Below are 20,981 nucleotides of genomic sequence, written 5' to 3'. Positions count from 1 at the left end.
AACAGAGGAGAGATTTATATACACACACACACAGAGAACATGAGACAATGGGTTTATCATACACACTGTAAGGAGAGTGATCACTTAAGATAAGCCATCACCAACAGGAGGGGGGGGAAAGGAGGAAAACCTTCCATGGTGACAAGCAGGTAGGCTAATTCCAGCAGTTAACAAGAATATCAGAGGAACAGTGGGGGGTGGGGTGGGGGGGAGAAATACCATGGGGAAATAGTTTTACTTTGTGTAATGACTCATCCATTCCCAGTCTCTATTCAAGCCTAAGTTAATTGTATCCAGTTTGCAAATTAATTCCAATTCAGCAGTCTCTCCAAAGATGGACTACAAGCCGTCAGGAACAGTATCCCCGATACTGTCACGGCTAACCTGGTGGCAGAACTTTGTGACTTTGTCCTGACCCATAACTATTTCACATTTGGTGACAATGTATACCTTCAAATCAGCGGCACTGCGATGGGTACCCGCATGGCCCCACAGTATGCCAACATTTTTATGGCTGACTTAGAACAACGCTTCCTCAGCTCTCGTCCCCTAATGCCCCTACTCTACTTGTGCTACATTGATGACATCTTCATCATCTGGACCCATGGAAAAGAAGCTCTTGAGGAATTCCACCATGATTTCAACAATTTCCATCCCACCATCAACCTCAGCCTGGACCAGTCCACACAAGAGATCCACTTCCTGGACACTACGGTGCTAATAAGCGATGGTCACATAAACACCACCCTATATCGGAAACCTACTGACCGCTATTCCTACCTACATGCCTCTAGCTTTCATCCAGATCATACCACTCGATCCATTGTCTACAGCCAAGCGCTACGATATAACCGCATTTGCTCCAACCCCTCAGACAGAGACAAACACCTACAAGATCTCTATCAAGCTTTTCTTACAACTACAATACCCACCTGCTGAAGTGAAGAAACAGATTGACAGAGCCAGAAGAGTACCCAGAAGTCACCTACTAGAGGACAGGCCCAACAAAGAAAATAACAGAACGCCACTAGCCATCACCTTCAGCCCCCAGCTAAAACCTCTCCAACGCATCATCAAGGATCTACAACCTATCCTTAAGGACGACCCACGTGAGTCGAAGGACGACTCACAGATCTTGGGAGACAGGCCAGTCCTTGCTTACAGACAGCCCCCCAATCTGAAGCAAATACTCACCAGCAACCACACACCACACAACAGAAACACTAACCCAGGAACCTATCCTTGCAACAAAGCCCGTTGCCAACTCTGTCCACATATCTATTCAGGGGATACCATCATAGGGCCTAATCACATCAGCCACACTATCAGAGGCTCGTTCACCTGCGCATCTACCAATGTGATATATGCCATCATGTGCCAGCAATGCCCCTCTGCCATGTACATTGGCCAAACTGGACAGTCTCTACGTAAAAGAATGAATGGACACAAATCAGACGTCAAGAATTATAACATTCAAAAACCAGTTGGAGAACACTTCAATCTCTCTGGTCACTCGATCACAGACCTAAGAGTGGCTATACTTCAACAAAAAAGCTTCAAAAACAGTCTCCAACGAGAGACTGCTGAATTGGAATTAATTTGCAAACTGGATACAATTAACTTAGGCTTGAATAGAGACTGGGAATGGATGAGTCATTACACAAAGTAAAACTATTTCCCCATGGTATTTCTCCCCCCCACCCCACCCCCCACTGTTCCTCTGATATTCTTGTTAACTGCTGGAATTAGCCTACCTGCTTGTCACCATGGAAGGTTTTCCTCCTTTCCCCCCCCTGCTGTGGGTGATGGCTTATCTTAAGTGATCACTCTCCTTACAGTGTGTATGATAAACCCATTGTTTCATGTTCTCTGTGTGTGTGTATATAAATCTCTCCTCTGTTTTTTCCACCAAATGCATCCGATGAAGTGAGCTGTAGCTCACGAAAGCTTATGCTCCAATAAATTTGTTAGTCTCTAAGGTGCCACAAGTACTCCTTTTCTTTTAACATATATACAATTGACCAGATTCTCACAGTGGTGATCTTCAGCATAAACACCCTCATGACATGAACATACTGACCCTGGAAGCCTTTCATTTAGTGCATCGAGCAAATTTATGGGATCTGATGAGTCAACTCAGCTGCCCATGGCCTTGAGCTGAACACCCATTCTGCTTTGAGATCTCAAATACGTGAGTGACATTATCTTGTTGATTCAGTTTGGTGAATCGCTGGAGCTGAAGGCCAATCTGGTCAGGCAAGAAGCAATGCACACTGACATGGCTATGAATCCAGATAAAACTAAGTCTTTGGCCATTACCATCAAGCAACCTCCAGTCCCAGATTACAACCAGCTCAGTATTACCCTATCCGGATGGGACATCGAGCAGATGGCAACTGTCAAATACTTCAACAGTGCCATAAACCATACTGGAGGATGCATGAAAGATATGGGCACTTGTGTAGCAGCAGTTTCTGCCTTGTTTTGGTCCTTCAGCAGCCTCTGGGGGGACATTCTTGCTAGGAAACTGCAGCTCTATAGAACCAGTTACACCAACTTCACTTGGATTTGGATTAGTCCCCATAAATTTAAGAATTGAAACTGTGACCTTGTAACAGGGTAGCAGACTAAGAATGTGAAGAAAAGAAGGTCCTTCTTTTCAGTGTCCCACAGGCTCAAGTGATAAAACACTGAATTAAGAGTCATGCTGGTAGATGGGCACAACCATCTTGTATCAGGACATAAAGAGAACCATTGAAGAGCGAGGAAGGGCAGATTCTAGGGGAAACCCTAAAAACAAGCAAGTTCAAGCAGGAAGCTTAGGCTAAAGCTTACATTGTACTATTGTTTTTCAGTTACTATCAGCACAAAACCCCATGAACGAGATGAGTCTGGCCATTAAGGGTTTGATCCTAGACCTATTGAAATCTATGGTAGAGCTCCCCTTGACTTCAGAATCAGGCCCTAACTCAAGGTCTGTGTGCTTTGTTGAAGAGGGACTCAGCCTGTTTACAGCCCTGCTCTTGAGGTCCTGGAAGTGGAGAGGGAAACATCACACTCTGGCCCTGAGAATTTAAAGCAAGTGTCAATTTAGAAATAATGTTTATTAATAACAATTACTAAAGATTAATAACCCTGATGACATTTTTCAAATTCCAGTTCACTCTTCCATGTTTATGCTTTTCATTTACTTTGTATTTCTCTCCACATGGACAATGAAAAAAATGAACAAAGTCAGTTTTGCTTTTGTTCACGGTCTGTTTCATTTTCGGGTTCTCATTGCTACAAAATTTCAGTTTCAAAGACTTTGAGCAAAAGCCTATATGATAATCAACGATTTTTCCCTTACAATTTAAATGAAAACATTCACAGAATTACTACTATTGGTTTTGTAAAAGCTTGTTTTTTTCAGAACCTAAATTTTGGGTCAAGAATGAGATGACAGAGTTGGGCCTCATTATTCCAGTTTTAAACCAGTTAAATCAGTTACACCAGCTTAAAACTAGACTAATGAGGTGGTAAGTCAGGCCCGTCAATTTTAACGGCAAAAATATCAGGAAATTCAAACATTACGGTTCTCTCAACAAAAATAATGAAGCTATGTTAAATATATTGTTGCCTCTTTAACGAGTGGTGGCTGATTTGGGGGGCTTGCTGGTTTCCCATCAGAGGAAAAATCAGAGATACAGGATCAAGGTTTTTTTTACCTACTGTAAATCTGTTCAGTTACAAAGTGTACTCAAATCCTATTGAAAAGGAACAGAGATGGTCACAAACTACACAAAGGCAGAAACCTCAACTAAAAGTACCACGTTTCAAGTCTCTGCCAAGAAGCAGCTCCCTTGGGCCCTGTCTCCCTAGTTCTCCTATTTAACACACTTTGTTTTCCTGAGGCTATGTCTACACTATGTACACCAACAAAGCACCCCTAGTGTGGCTACAGTGTACATCGGCAAAAGCCCAGTTTGGCCAGCATAACTGTATCTAAACTAAGGGCTTTATCGTGGTATAGCTATGTCGTTCAGGGATGACTCCTCTTGACAACCCTCATTGACACAGCTATGCCAGCAGAAGCTGGTATTGTAGCCTTGGGGGTTTTTTCACCAAAGAATCCCTAGGCAAAACCACTTGCCAAGAAGCACCAGGTCTCAAAAAGGTGAGCCTGAAGAATAACTCTCCTGTTGTGTGGCCATCCAGCAACACAAAGAAACCTCAGGAAAGTTTGCAGTGCCCATCCAAAGGAGAGTGCTTTAATCCACGCAATTTGTTTATTGACTGTCTGGGTGACTGTGGTTACAGCATGTGGTGCCTTTAACTCTTTCTATAGGAAGTTTTCTACTGTGCTTATACATCAGCGACTCATAACATTAACATCTTTTGCTAAAACAATATTTACCCCCTTTTAAAAAAGAAATGCGTCCAACTCTTATCAAAGAAGCAACTAAGCACTTCTGACACAAATTACATTTTTTCAACTATTCCATTCCCATTGTGGCTGCCAAAAAGAATAATTTGTTGCAGGAGAAGACATGAAAAATTAGAGTAAAAAACCCCAGGAAAATTGTAAAAAAAAAAAAAAAAAAAAAAAAAAACCAAAGAGGAGTAAGCAAAAAAAATTAAACTAAACGTAAGAGACCAAAATCCTGCTCCCATTGAAGTTACTGACTATATTCCCATGGATGTCAATCAGAGCAGGACGTGGCCTGACAAACATGCCTTACATCATACCTCGATGCCTTCCAGATATAGGTTCTGGCAGAAAATCCATGAAGACAAGTTACAAAGGCAGGACACTCTACTGAGAAAATGCTACTGGTGTTTTAAAAAAAAAATCAATCCCAGGAAATGACAGCACGAGCCTCTCACTAGCAATTTGGTATAGCATTCCAAAAATGCTGTATGTAGCTATCTATATATAGCATAGTTGAGTGAATGTTGCTGAAGAAAATTTAACTTTTCAATTTGCTAACTTTTTAACGATGCAAACTTAATGATGCATTAACATAGTTGTTTGCATTCATCAAATATAGAGGTCACCTGTCTGGGTAGAATCCTCTATTCACATACACATGCTGGAATACATATGCATCAAAAAGATGGTATTTAAACGTCATTCTCAATTTACAGAAAGACATAGGTCAAAAAAATCTGACTTGGATGTCTAAAGGTGGGACAGTAGGGCTAGGTCGTTGTATGCAGAATAAAGATATTTGTTTTCTTGTGGTATTTTGTGGTGGGCGAGATCTGCCACTACTTTTCTTTTTTTATATATTTTTTTTGGTTTTAACTGGTCTTCGTCCTTAATAATTGCCAAGGAAGCCTTTAAGATAGGCTTCTTTTAGTGTGTTAAATAGAGATAAATTTTCACTAGCAATTGAAAAACGTTTTCTGGACTAAGCTGTCAATCAACAATGCTGTTAGCAAGAGGCTCTTAGATCCATGCCTAATAAGCTTATTAAATCTGGAAGCCTGTAGGAGGAGGATTACCAACCGTACTTGGCAGCTGGATACTGTGTTTTTCAGCGAATGGGTGAGGAATTATATTTGTATTAGGTTTTGGTCTAAAACTCTACAAACATGATGTGATCAAGTGCAACATTTTACCTCAGGGGTTCTCAACTGGGGTCGCAAGCTGTTAGCCTCCACCCCAAATCCCGCTTTGCCTCCAGGATTTATAATGGTGTCAAATATATTTTAAAAGTGTTTTTAATTTATAAGGGGGGGGGGTCACACTCAGAAGCCTGCTATGTGAAAGGGGGTCACCAGTACAAAACTTTGAGAACCACTGTTTTACCTATTCAAAAACTTGCACTGAACCTGGGCTAATTGTCTTCACACGTACAAGCTGAAAATAGATCACAAATACAAGTACAGGGTTTTGGGAGGAATGGGGGAAATAGAGGGTTTTGTAATTTTTGGAACCCAGGAGTTCCAAGCCTGGACCAGTCACCTAGCATAGTTTTTCCTTTGCAACAATTTACCACGTGTTCCTACTTCATATTCAGCTTCTATTTTATTCAGACTGGGTTCATATTTGCAAACAGACAATTTCTTGTATTGTTTTCCATATTCAGAGATCAAGCCTAAATGTGGACTTGTATCTGAAACCTGTATGCAGTTTGTATATGATTTGATAATAAAGCTGCTGTGAAACCACAAAATATATATCTTTAAAAACCTTACTGTGGAGGGTACCATCAGGACTAAGAAAGGAAGACAATACTCTTCTGAAAGCACGTTTGCTTCATTAACTCCTGGTCCTTTCAGCAGGGCCATTATACTGTTATGAGCTGGGTAAAACATTTTTATGGGTTAAGTTAAAACCTTGTTAAAAATTGTGTGTGAACGTGACCTCCATTTAAGATAGCGGTAAGAGATATTTAAGAGGTCACATCTAAAACAAGGCACTATGAAGTCTGCCCAGAAACTAGCACCGTGTGAGAAAAGAGTTTCCCTTGGCGTTTTTCTGATCAGGATTGTGAGTGTAGAAAAAGTATAGCTTGGGGAGATGTGGGGGCATGTTGGATCATATTAAAGAAGTTCTGTATTAAAATCACAAATGAGTTTGATTACCCATAGTTTAAATTCCAGGGTATTACTAATTAAGAGGTCTCTTGGTTTTTGGTAATGTTTCTCTCCCTCTATGTGTGAAACTTGCAAGCTGCTAATTGTGTTAGTACATTCTAAGACAGAATCTGTTCTCAAAGCAATTCTTTGCAACAACAACTACTCACACAGAGAGAGACTCAAAGCAATACTCTGTAACCACAGAAACAGCACCCAGAGAGTCCCTGCCATTTTGTTGTATTCATCTCGCTTTGTTAACAATTGTGATTAAAACAGAGATAGAGGATGTATGTGGATGGATGCTTGGTGTGGATAATAACTGAATGATCAGGGAAGTGCCAGCCTAAGAATCCAGTGTCCAATGGCTGAAGAAGGCGTCAAGTGGAAATAACCAGAGGACCCCGGAGGGCAGACTGGAATCCACCCAACAGCCTCAAGAATGGGAGAACCAAAGAACAAGATAACATCTGGCAGCACGGAGCTGTCAGGAATTTGCCATCTGCTGATTGATTCAGTAACAGCATGATGAAGCAATTCCCATAGACTGGCATAGGAAAAAATTCCTATAAAAATGGACTCTAGAAAGTGAGATCTTTGGGGTCTGATTCTGCAAACCAACTTCCAGGAGCATCAGATGAGCAACTGACAAGGCTCTGCTCCCTCCTCATGTCCAGGCCAGCTGGCCAGTGGCTTGGCATGAACAATTCTAAGGCTGGTAACTATGATAACAACCTTGCAGAACCTGTGTGTTTGTGTGTATGAATGAATGTGTGAATAAATATGAAATTGAATGGAATGTTATAGCTATAACTAACTGCTTACTATGATTCTTTCTGTATTCACAATAAATGTGGCATTTTGCCTTTTCCCCTTTAATAAGATCCTGCTGGTTTTTATTTTATTGGTATAACAGGCAGGCAAGGAACTGAGAAAGACTCAGAGGCAGGAAGAAAGTCAGCACAAGGCCCAAGCAATAGCCTGTAAGAAGGAGGAGGCCCTGGAGAAGCCTAGTGGACAGTTTTGGGTCTAGTGCTGGCTAAAGAGCCTTAGGGCTATAAGAAGCTGTCACATTTTGTGGTTCCATCTGCGTTTAGAGAAGCAGGACTTTGTACATTTGTTGTAAATAAATAAGATTACATCATAGACAATACCAGACTCCATTACCAATTTCTACTCCCAACTGGACCATCCCCGAACTTTGATTAGCCACTTAGAACATAAGAATGGCCATCCTGGGTCAGACTAAAGGTCCATCTAGCCAAGTATCCTATCTTCTGACAGTACTTCAGAGGGAATGAACAAAACAGATGATCATCAAGCGATCCATCCCCTGTCACCCATTCCCAGCTTCTAGCAACTTATCTTTACCCATTTGAGTTATAGGATGATGAATAAAAATGTTCTTGCCCCACCTAACCCCATTTTTTTTAAAAGATTAACATAAGTAACAGTTTCTATTCACTTGCTTGAATGGTAAAATTCTCATATAATTCAAATGTCACTTAAAAACATTGTTATTCCCAGGTTATATCACTTCCATGTATAGCAGTGGTTCTCAACCTATTCACCATTGTGGGCAGCATCCAATACTACCTGTATGGTCCTGAAGAGGTCATATGGGCTGCAGCTGTGTGCTGACTGGGCCACAGGTTGAGAACCACTGATGCAATATTAGCAATATTGCTGAGTAAGTAGACCTAGCAAATCCTACTACCCAAAGATTCCAAGTACTAATCAGGTGCAGGCCTGCCTGTCTTTTCTCTGTCAGAAAATAGTTTACCCCGGACTATATACAACATTAAACTATGGGGTGAGGGGTGTTCTGTCCTGTGGCTCGCTTGTGACATACAGGTGACCTTGCTTTAACAGAACAAAGCTCTAGTTTTAAATGGAGAAGGAGAGAAAGGGGGGGAAAGGATGCAAAGAGTTACCTGCAATAAATGGACACTTCAGCTTTACAGACAGTTACCTGGCGATATTCTTTTAAAGCTGAAACAGCTTTGGCTCATTTAACTGGAGACAATGTGATTCCAGACATCAGTGAAATAACTATATCATCAACTATAACCATATAAACTTAAGTTTTAAGAGATACTTAAAATAATCATCTTGATAAAACCTCAAAGCCCATTCAAGTTGATGAAAAGGGTAAAGAGACTATCAAAGAATACATCCTCTTTTGAAGGAATCAAATCTGAGCCACAACTACCACCCCAGGAACTAGTGTGGTTCTGACGCACAATTGGTATGGGGAATAGGATATAAAGGAGACAGCCCCCACAATGACTCACACTCCCCACATGATGTGAGAAGTAGTTTCACAGAGCTCTTTGTGGGCCAGGATACAGAGAGCAAGGAAAGAGGATTCTCTGCTATAAAGAGCCTTCCCCTCTGCAGGAGAGCTGATAAGGAAGCGTCCACCAGGGAGCTACCTTGCTGGTGGACTTGGGCAATGGAGGATGTTTCTCTCTCTTTCATCCTCCTCATCTGGCAGAAGTTATAAAATGACAGAAGCTGTATCGGGGCCCCTTAAAACTAAATAAAGTCAACATTTATGCTGCAGATGAAAGGGCTTTTGTACATCAGAAAATAAAGTTTGAATTACATGTGGGAACAAACAGAAATCCAGTGTAGACTATGGCAATACAGTGCTCCACGTTAGCAATATTGCCGAGTAAGTGGACCTAGCAAACCCTACTACCCAAAGATTCCAAGTACTAATCAGGTGCAGGCCTGTCTAAAGCATACAGCAGCACACCAATGTTAAGGAGACAAAGGCATGGTAGAGAGTTTTCAAAGTCCACTGTAGTTAAAGTTTAGTTAGACTAGTTCACTGCAGAACCCACAATGGGCAATCTAGGCACAACATGAAGGTCACCAACGCAAAGGTTATAAACAAACCATAGGAGGGAAACAAAGGGTGGTACACTGTAGAAGGCATTAGATCTTTTAAAAAAAAGAAAACAGAGCTGCTTTTAAAATGAATTCACAAACTGTAATGTAACAAACTGTTATGAGCCCTGTGCATTTGCTGTATCACACTTGAACAGCTATGTATACAATCTACCCCATGCCACATAGCTGTGCTGCAGAATCTAAGCTTTCATTTTTTTAAAAGTATCTAGGCCCCCAAGTTGCAAAAATAACTTTCCAAGCGTGAAACAAATGTAAATCAATGGAATATTGTCTGCAGAAACAGAATGCCTCAGAAAAAAGCTAGAGAGCCACTGAGTACTTTTCCCCTCCCATTCATTGCAATGGAGCATTAATTGATGCCTACTACTGACATTTTAAATATCATCATTTGCTATGCCTTCACTGCCAAAATAAATGTGTTTTCCACAACAGGATGACTAATACACCTTAGCTATGCTGCTGCAATCTCCTAGTGGAGACAAAGCACTGTGGTTTTACACTGAGATGAACTATATGAGGCCCACTGTGTGAGTAAGAGGGGAGATGGTACAAAACATATTGGAAGGACAGAACAGGTCGTGCTGGTGGGGGAGTGGCACTACATGCGAAAGGAAGCGTAGAATCAAATGAAGTAAAAATCTTAAATGAACCAAACTGTACCACTGAGTCTCTATGGATAGTAATGCCATGCTCTAATAAGAAGAATATAGCAGCAGGGATCTATTACCCACCACCTGATCAGGCTGATGACAGTGACTGTGAAATGCTCAGGAAGATTAGAGAGGCCCTTAAAATAAAAACTCAATAATAATAATGGGGGATTTCAACTATCCCCATATCGACTGGGTACATGTCACCTCAGGACGGGATGCAAAGATAAAGTTTCTTGACACCTTAAATCACTGCTTCTTGGAGCAGCTAATCCTGGAACCCACAAGTGGAGAGGCAATTCTTGATTTAGTCCTTAGTGGAACACAGGATCTGGTCCAAGAGGTGAATATAGCTGGATCGCGTGGTAATAGTGACTATAACATAATTAGATTTAACATCCCTGTGGCGAGGAAACCACCACAGCAGCCCAACACTATAGCATTTAACTTCAGAAAGGGGAACTACACAAAAATGAGAAGGTTAGTTAAACAGAAATTAAAAAGGTACAGAGCAAAAAGTGAAATCCCTGGAAGCTGCATGGAAATTTTTTCAAGAAACCATAATAGAGGTTCAACTTAAATGTATATCCCCAAATTAAAAAACATTGCAAGAGAACCAAAAAAGTGCCACCGTGGCTAAACAACAAAGTAAAAGAAGCAGTGAGAGGCAAAAAAGCATCCTTTAAAAAGTGAAAGCTAAATCCTAGTGAGGAAAATAGAAAGGAGCATAAATACTGGCAAGCGAAGTATAAATATATAATTAGGAAGGCCCAAAAAAGAATCTGAAGAACAGCTAGTCAAAGACTCAAAAAGTAATAGCAAAAAAAAATTTTAAGTACATCAGAAGCAGGAAGCCTGCTAAACTACCAATGGGGCCACTGGACAATCGAGGTGCTAAAGAGCACTGAAGGACGGTAAGGCCATTGCAGAGAAACTAAATGAATTCTTTGCATCCGTCTTCACAGCTGAGAATGTGAGGGAGATTCCCAAACATGAGTCATTCTTTTTAGGTGACAGATCTGAGGAACTGTCCCAGACTGAGGTGTCATTAGATGAGGTTTTGGAATAAACTGATAAACTACACAGTAATAAGTCACTTATGACCAGATGGTATTCACCCAAGAGTTCTGAAGGAACTCAGATGTGAAATTGCAGAACTACTAACTGTAGTCTATAACCTATTATTTAAATCAGCTTCTGTACCAAATGAGTGGAGGATAGCTAATGTGAAGCCAAGTTTTAAAAAGGGCTCCTGAGGTGATCCTGGCAATTACAGGCCAGTAAGCCTGACTTCAGTACCAGGCAAACTGGTTGAAACTATAGTAGAGAACAAAATTGTCAGACACATAGATTAACATAATTTGGTGGGGAAGAGTCATCATGTCTATTGTAAAGGGAAATCATGCCTCGCCCATCTGCTAGAATTCTTTGAGGGGGTCAACAAGCATGTGAACAAAGGGGATCCAGTGGATATAGTGTACTTAGATTTTCAGAAAGCCTTTGACAAGGTCCCTCACCAAAGACTCTTAAGCATGGGATAAGAGGGAAGGTCCTCTCATAGATTGGTAACTGGTTAAAAGATAGGAAACAAAGGGTAGGAATAAATGGTCAGTTTTCAGAATGGAGAGAGGTAAATAGTGGTGTCCCGCAGGGGACTGTACTGGGCCCAGTCCTATTCAACATAGATTGGAAATGATCTGGAAAAAGGGAGTAAACAAACAGTGAGGTGGCAAAATCTGGAGATGATACAAAACTATTCAAGCTCGTTAAATCCCAGGAAGACTGCGAAGAGCTAGAGAAGGATCTCACAAAACTGGGTGACTGGGCAACAAAATGGCAGATGAAATTCCATGTTGATAAATGTGAACATTGGAAAACACAATCCCAACTATACATATAAAATTATCTAAATTAGCTGTTACCACTCAAGAAAGAGATCTTGGAGCCATTGTGGATAGTTCTCTGAAAACATCCATTCAATGTGCAGCGGCAGTAAAAAAAGCGAACAGAATGTTGGGAATCATTAAGAAAGGGACAGATAATAAGACAGAAAATATCATATTGCCGCTTTCTAAATCCATTGTACGCCCACATCTTGAATACTGAGTGCAGATATGGTCGCCCCATCTCAAAAAAGATATATCTGAATTGGAAAAGATTCAGAAAAGGGCAACAAAAATGATCAGGAGTATCCAACGGCTTCCATATGAGAAAAGACTGGGACTTTTCAGCTTGGAAAAGAGACAACTAAGGGGGGATATAATTGAGGTCTATAAAATCATGACTGGTGTGTAGAAAGTAAATAAGGAAGTGTTATTTACTCCTCATAAATACAAGAACTAGGGGTCACCAAATGAAATTAATAGACAGCAGATTTAAAAAAAAACAAAAGGAAATATTTCTTCACACAACGCACCGTCAACTTGTGGAACTCTTTGCCAGAGAATGTTGTGAAGGTCAAGACTATAACAGGGTTCAAAAAAGAACTAGATAAATTCATGGAGGATAGGTTCATCAATGGCTATTAGCCAGGATGGCCAGGGAGGGTGTCCGTAGTGTCTGTTTGCCAGAAGCTGGAAACTGGTGACAGGGAATGGATCACTTGATGATTACTTGTTCCATTCATTTCCTCTGGGGCACCTGGCATTGGTCACTGTCAGAAGACAGGATACAGGGCTAGATGGACCTTTAATCTGACCCAGTATGGCCTTTCTTATGAAGCTAGGTCAGGTCAGTGCTTTCTGACAGAAACCACAGAGATCTTATCTCTGTTAGGATTTTACAGTGGGAAAACCATCATATGTTAGTTATCTCACTGTAAAAATAACAACACCTTTTTGGCAGTGAAGATACAGCCATTGTTAACAATTTCATTGCAGATCACTTTATCACAAACATCCAGTTAATGAGCTTATCCACTGCTGTTAGGTGGTTATTTAGATAACATGAAAGAAGGAATCTGCTCTAGGAGTGGCGAGGTAGGACTTCAAGCCCTACCAGGAAATTTGAATGCTAACTTTACTTCTGCCCACCAGAAGTGCAGAAGAGGACATGCATCCTCTTTCTATGGCCAAAAAGTTCAACGATCCTCTTGGGTGCCAAAAATCAAACGCCTCCATCACTTTTCCAGTTGTCAAAAGTTGTCAACTACCTCACAGCCACATGTCATATTCTCCAGCTCCTCCATTTCTTTCCTGTAATGCTCTTACAATGCATATAACTACACTGCAATACAAATTAAAATTTGGGTGAAACACAAAAATCTGAATTTACTATGCAAATAACTAATGCAAGGCGCACTGTACTGATTGTGTTACTCACTTCAATAATTAAATGAATAACAACTTCCCTTTTTAATTTACCTATAGCTGTCCTAGAATTTAGCACTAGGGTGCCACACAGAGCAGGAATCTTGGTCGTAGAACACAGGCCCAAAAAGAACATGGGGCTTTGGCATGGACCTATCACTCACTGAAATTCATAATTTACATGTCATATACAGTAATGAATCCCACTGCAGTTTCATTTTACAGAGAAAAAATATTTTTCCCAGGCTTTGTAGACTTCAATCCTGCTCTTAAGGTCTACTTCACTATCCATTTTAAATGGCATTAAGCAAATTAACACTGTTTTGAAGCACATAGCACAGTTTCTGTCCACCCCTCTGCAATTTTAAATTGTGCTCCAGCTTTTTTATTGAATTGTCTTCAGAGCTCGTGAGGTTTGACTATAATGATTTTGGAGAGCAGTTCTCAAACCTTTGGTACTTGGGCCACAATCAGGTGCTATATGGGTTGATTTAAAATTACTGCCAAAATAAAAACCCACTATAACTACACGAATTAAAATTACAAAGTTGGCACAGCAAGTATTTTTGGGCCAATGAGTTCAAAATGGGGTACCTGAAGTCTGGCTCCCAAGCCCATATTTATTTTATTCTGTTCAATACAGGATCTTCTATAGCCATCATCATAGTAGCATCTCAGCACCTTCTAGAAGTGCATTATACCACATAACTAACATCAGCCACGTGTAGATCCTTCTCTCTCATATCCTCTCCCCAGGGTTATGCTACTGTGAATACAGTATAATGTTTTGTTTTGGCTGGGTGGTATTATTATACATATATGCTGCTGTGTGTTTATATGTTAGTGAAGACAAGGTCGAAGGAGTAAGCCTTGCACTTGGTGCAGAAGATGGAGAGGTTTGCTATGCTTCAAAGTTCCTGCAGAAGTTCATTCCACATTCTTGACCAGATCTCAAGAAAGTGCAATCTCTTGCACAGACAGGGTTTTCCCTATTTAGGCACCCTGATTTTCAGAGATGCTGAGCACTAACATATCCCACTACAGCCAATAGGAGTGCTGGGAAAACTGGACACTTAATCAGGTACCTAAATATTAATTTAGTTGCCTAGTTTTAGATACACAGTTTGCAAAACTTGGCTTTGAGTTCCAGATATTGTACACCAGGGTCTTGAAGTTTCAGAACCATTCGGTTAGCACACTGAGGCTTGTGTCAGGAATGGTAATCTGGACATGCTACATTGGTATAGAATCATATCAGTGAAAGTACTGAAAACCAAAGCAACTTTTGCTAGTGAGGACAAGACTTTATCTGTAGTATCTAGATGTATCCTACCCTACACTACCATGTAAAATTGACTACTGCACACAGATGACTACACACAGCAACTGTTTTACAAAATGAATGGTGACAAATACCCACTCTTCGACTGTATAGATAGATAGCGTTAAATCCCATAGATTTTTTTTGATGCACCAAATAACATTTTTACTGTGTAGCTATGTTTTAGAATCAGATTATGGTGTAACTAGAAAAAGATAATCAATGAACTCTCCAAACACCACTCACCTTTCTAACCAAGACCAACAGTGCCCAAAATAAATGCATCTTATGTTGTCCAGTATCTGTTTTTATTAAGAAGAGTTCATGTAAATCTTCCCTTTTTAGTAACTTTAAACCGTCCTTGAATTGGATCAAGAAGGAAAAACTTGTAAAGTTATAAGCCAAACACAACACAAAAAAATTCTGGAGAAAATGCTTTGTTTTAAGATTTTGAAACAGATTAATAGATTTATTAAACTCAAAAAGATGACAATTTTTTAGAATTCTTATTTTCCAATATGTCTGCTTGTTGGTATTTTTATACATATATATATATATATATATATATATATATATATATATATATATATATATATATATATATATATATATATATACACACACACACACACACACACACACACACACACACACTATATATATATAAAAAAAAACCACAGACATATATACACACACGATTATATACACTCACCCCTCCCATCCACCTACCCCATGGTGGCTTAAATGAATCTGCCTTGTCATAACCACTCTCAGCAAAGCCAGAGCATCATAATAAAGAATTCAGTCCCCTTTACCAAAGCAACTCTTGTAATGCCATATTATTTAATATTTATATTAGAATAGCACTCCCAAGGATCCAGTTATGATGAGAGATAGTCTCAGGCACTGCACACAATGGGGTCCTGGTCCATGACTAGGGCTCTTATGTGCTATGATAATACCAATAATAATTAACAATAATACTGTACAAGCATATACGAAGACACAGTCCCTGCCACAAAGAGCATAGAGGTTACTTTTGTACTTTCACTTTTTATATATTACACACACAGGGTAAGGAGATATTTAATAATGCATTTTCAAAATTGCAAAACATGCCACAACAACATAAGAGTGGAAGATCAAACCAAAAACAGAGATTCAGCTTACAGAATTGGTGAGGACACATTTGTGGCTTCAGAGTAGGTACCAGGCAAGATCTTCACCTAGTATATCCCAAGGATCCACTAAGATATTAGAATGTGTATCCAAAGATCCCCAGCCAGAGGCCGGCCTTCTCATCAGCTTTAGGCTTTGTCTACATGAGAAAATTTCACCAACTAAACTAAAGTTGGTATTTTAAACTCATTTAGTTAAACCAGTGCAAATTCCTGTGTAAACACTCCTATTACAGTTTAAATCATTTATCTTATTTCCATTTAGGGTATGTTTACACCAGGGGTGGGCAAACAACGGCCCACGGGCCGGATTCGGCCCCTCAGGGCTTTGAATCCGGCCCACGGGACTGCCCCCCATAGCACCGTGGGCCCCGCCCTGCTCTCAGAAATGGCTGGCACCATGTCCCTGGAGCCCTGGGGGGGCGGGGGGAGCCGGCAGAGAGCTTCATATGTTGCCCTTGCCTCCAGGCACCGCCCCCCGCAGCTCCCATTGTCCGGGAACAGGGAACCGCGGCCAAAGGGCGCTTCGGAGGGTGGCAAGGGCAGCACGCAGAGCCCTGTGCCCCCCTGCTCCTTCAGGCAGAGAGCCTGCCCTGGCCCCGGTGTGTGCCGCTGCCACCCCGGAGCCACTTTAGATAAGCGGCGCCAGGCCAGAGCCTGAACCCCGCCCCCCAACTGCCTGCCCTATTCCCCCTGCCACATCCCTCACCCCTCCTGCACCCCAACCCTCTACCCTAAGCCCCCTGCTGCACCCAGCACCCCCATGCACCCATCTCCCTGCCCTGAGCCCCCGTCGCACCCACACCCCTCCTGCACCCCAACCCCTGCCCTGAGCTCCCTCCTGCGGTCCGCACCTCTCCTGCACCCCTGCCCTGAACCCCCTCCTGCACCCCAACCCCCTTCCGTGAGCCCCTCATACACCCCACACCCCTCCTCTGCCCCAATCCATTGCCCTGAGCCCATTCCTGCACACCGCACTCCCCCCACACTCCACACTCCCTTCCGCACCCCGACCTCCTACCCTGCATACAATTTCCCCACCCAGATGTGTCCCTCGGCCCAAAAAATTTGCCCACCCCTGGTCTACACTTACATTTTATAGCACTCTAACTTGCTGGCTCAGGGGTGTGAAAAAAATCACCTCCCTCAGCGCAGGAAGTCTGAGCGCCTTAAAGCGCTAGTGTGAACAGGCTCTGAGCACTGGGGAGCTAATCCCCTCGTGGAGGTGGATTACCAGGAGCACTGGGAGAGCTCTCTCCCAGCGCTTGCAGCTGACCACACTCGCACTTCAAAGCACTTCCGCGGGAACATTCAGTTTACATTAAACTGAAATAGGCCAATCTTAAACCAAAATAAGAGTGCCTACACAGGCACTAGCACCAATTTAACTCCATCTGTTTAAAACATTTTTAAATTAAACTTTGTACCCCAGTTCCACCACATGTGCCTCTTCTCTTTACCTCCTCAAGGGATGATTCCCATCACAATAATATCAAATTGGCTCTACTAGCAACAAATGAAGGGGACTGTTAGGCCTTATATTATTAACCTTTCAAAATAATAGATGATAATCGAGCTGTCCTTCAAACCAAGAACGTAATTCTTATTGTTTCAGAGTAGCAGCCGTGTTAGTCTGTATTTGCAAAAAGAAAAGGAGTACTTGTGGCACCTTAGAGACTAACAAATTTATTAGAGCATAAGCTTTCGTGAGCTATGCTCACGAAAGCTTATGCTCTAATAAATTTGTTAGTCTCTAAGGTGCTACAAGTACTCCTTTTCTTTTTGTGAATTCTTATTGTTGTGCACACAAAATATACTTATTTGCAGGGTAAAGACACTTGAAATTGATTTAAACAGTAAGAAGAGGTACAATACCAGTGGGAAGCAGACATTCCAGCGGAGTAAACACACGTTCCATAGCTTATTAACTTTCTGCTTTTAAAAAACAAACACACACAAAACGGGGGGTTAAAAAGATTCCAAGCTCTTGCAAACCTCAGCTGTCAATTAAACCTCGCTTATTTTATCGGCATATTCTTGAAAAAGCACAGTTCAAGTTTACGCTAAACGGAGGAAACGTACAGACCAATATTTGTTTTCCAAAGACATAAGCAAAGCTTTAAAAGCGTTTTAGGCTGAGTTGCGGATAATTTGCAGCACCCAGGGCGAGCCCGTCTCAATGGGGGAGGGGGATTAAACCACAGGCACATCTGGTTCTAGCCAAAACCTGAGACCTTTCGCCACACGGCGCCAGTGCTTAAAGCCAACGCAGAGCGAGCAGGAGCTGGGAAGGAGGAACCACGAGCATCCTCTGTTTGCTGAGCTGAAACAGCTGCTTTTAGCTGCAAACTCGGCTCGTAAACTGGGGGGGGGGCTCCACGTTTAGATCTGAAAGGCAGAAGTGGGAAGAGCAGGCAGAGGGTGGGGGGGGCCTTTCTCCCCTAGGAGCCTGTACCCCACTGTGGGGGGAGGAGAGAGATGGGTAGGTCTCTCCCCATCCCCCAGGGAAGCAAAGGGTGAGAAGAGGCGCCTTGGAGGCCCAGTAATAGCGGGGGCTGCTGAGCACGTGGGTTTCAGCCTAGGAAGCAGCAGCAGCAGCAGCTGACCGTGCCGCGGCCCCTGCGCCAAGCACGCGAAGAAGGGCGGGCTGGCAGCGGGGCGCTCGCGCTGGGGTACCTGAGGCTCCGTTGCCTGCGGCTGCTGCGGGGCCTGGCGCTAGGGCGGGCGCGCGCAGGTGCCCGGGGGAGAAGCGAGGATAAGGGAAGGGGAGGAACGGCGAGGGCATCGATTCCGGCACTGATCCGTTGCTCCGCGATCGATTTAGAACGGCGGCAGCAGCTGCCGGAACAGCGAGCGGGAGAGCGCCCAGCCCATGCGGGCAGAGAGCGGGAGGCTGTGTGCAGTGGGCCGGCTGAGCACCTTCCTCCGCTGCTGCGGACTCCAGGGGGAGCTGCAGGTGCCCAGCCCCTGCGAGATCGTTCCTGGGCTGTGCATGTTAGATGCCTGACTGCAGGCACTCATCCACCTCTGAGACTTTTGACCCACCCAGCTAAGCTGTAAAGAGAGAGAGAGAGATGGCAGCTCTTTTTATTTGTGCTCTGTCCTCTTGCATGAACGCGTTATTAACCCCACACGCACACCATAAGGATGGTTTTAGCACCGTGTTATGTTACATTTCTCGTTGATTGGGCATTTGGTGTGCGTGCTGTGCCTGGGGCTCACTAGACCATGTGGAGTGATTCCTTGGCCATTTGGGGGCACTAGGGATTTGCACTGGCTTTTCAATGTTATATTTTTGTTTTGGTGGGGAGGGAAGAATGGGAGACTTATCTTTCAAGGGAAAATATTAAGCTCTACAATCAAGCTGTAAAGAAAGACAGCAAAAGGACAACAGCTGCCAAAAGAAAAGGGGTGCTTTAATAGCAGACAACTCAGATTTTTTTGCATCACCTATAATAGTGTAGGATAAAACCCCTGAGAACCGCATGCTGAAGAGTGTGGCAGTGATCCAGTTCTGCTCCCTGTAAAATCAAGTCAGAGTAGCTTTCCACTGCAACCCCTGCCAACAAACAAAAAGTCTCAGAAGAAACAGGTGTAGAAAAAGGGTTGCAAAGAATACAGAAAAGCTTTTGTTGATGTTTGAATATTTTATATTTTTTCAGTTAGTGTCATTACTGGATGTGTGTAACAAAAAACAACTTGGTAAGAGAAAACTGTGGGAGAGCCCATTAGGTTTTTATTTCTCTTGAACTAGATTTGGGCAGAGTGATATTTTGAGGGGGGAAAAAGTTTATTAAATAAAGCTGGGGGACTGCAAAGAACAGTTTTAAAAGCGTATTAAGATGTGAGGAAGTACAGTTCTGGGATAACAGATTGCAAGATCTCGGGGACAAAAATTGTCTGAGTTTGATTCTGCAACACTATAAGCTATATAATATAAGGCATTGACTTCAATCTAAGTACTTATATTGCTCTCATCACTGTATTTGAATGTTACAGTCATTAATGGACTTATTTCTTAAGAATATCCCTGTGAGACAGGAAAGTACTACCTCCATTTTAGAGATTGGGATCAGAGGCACCGGGTAGATTAAGTGAGCTGCCCAAGGTCACACAAGAGGGCTGTGGCTGAGCTGAGAATTTATCTCAGATCTATAGTCCCAATTGAGTGCTTTATCCCACTACAGCAGCCATCCTACCCTATTAGGACTGTTTAAGGTGGTATACTCTTTGGGCCTGATCTAAAGTGCATGCAAGTGTATGAAGGGCTTTCACTGATTTTGATGGGCTTTGGCTTAAGGCCTATAGTCAGTAGTAAGTTTGTGTTTAATATAAAGAGCCCGACTGTGCACAGGCTTACAGGTCATCAGTGCTTAAATTAATAACAGTGTTGTAGGTCTGTGTTGCTCTGAGATGTAAAGCTGAATATATTAAGATAACTTCAGATGTGTACATGTTGGTATAACAAGTGATTATATAATGGCTAATGCTAATAAAAATCAATTTAAAATCTAAAGGTGGTTTAAAAAAATCAACTTTCCTTTGTATTAACTTTTCCAAACAAATGGAGGTGTTGCATGAAGCAAATGAGAGAAACCACCATGCTTAATTACAAAAAAAACCTACCAACACCTGTAAGAAACATTCTGGTTTAGGATTCTTTATATGATTGTGCAGTCAACCTACAAATAATAACTGTATTATCCTAAACTATGAAAACTAAAATAATCTGGGGCCTAAGGTTGCAATTGTCAATTGTCTTCAGGGGGATTCCGTGCAGGTATAAAGGAGCACCAATTGCAGGATCAGGGCCTGGATTACGGTATCCTTTCTGAGGTTTACTTTTTTCAATGCTTTTGGCTTGGATCATGAAACGACTTCACATGAAAGGTTTTTGGTCCTAGTCAGTTTCACTTTCTAGTTTCCCTGCACTCACAATACAGAAGGGTGATCTTTAAATCTAAAGAAGCATATTTTCATTTATATTTAAGAAAGTCATGGAAACTGTTTCCATTTAAGATTGGGTATTGTAAATATATGC

At 42.0% G+C, this 20,981-nt stretch overlaps 1 protein-coding gene across 6 annotated transcripts in view; it reads right to left on the bottom strand.

Moving 5' to 3' along the window:
* Positions 1–18,804, bottom strand: part of TPK1 (thiamin pyrophosphokinase 1) — a 516,426-nt gene extending 497,622 nt beyond the window's left edge. Inside the window, exons 1-2 of one of the 6 annotated variants that reach the window (XM_038390021.2) lie at positions 18,617–18,804; positions 17,816–17,872 (exon numbers count right to left, since the gene is read on the bottom strand). Coding sequence is in view for 2 of the 6 variants with exons in the window: in XM_043508683.1 (XP_043364618.1) it covers positions 17,816–17,858 (43 nt within the window). In the remaining 4 variants the exon portion in view is untranslated. Of the gene's footprint in view, positions 1–17,815; positions 17,876–18,616 lie in introns of all 6 variants that reach the window. The other 5 variants (XM_043508683.1, XM_038390017.2, XM_038390016.2 and 2 more) reach the window with 5 other exon arrangements.
* Positions 18,805–20,981: the final 2,177 nt, after the last annotated feature.

Source organism: Dermochelys coriacea, chromosome 2 (genome assembly GCF_009764565.3).
Source record: "Dermochelys coriacea isolate rDerCor1 chromosome 2, rDerCor1.pri.v4, whole genome shotgun sequence".
NCBI classification, from domain to species: Eukaryota; Metazoa; Chordata; order Testudines; family Dermochelyidae; genus Dermochelys; species Dermochelys coriacea.
Note: the sequence above shows the minus strand (reverse complement) of the source record. Positions and strands in the feature narration are given on the sequence as shown.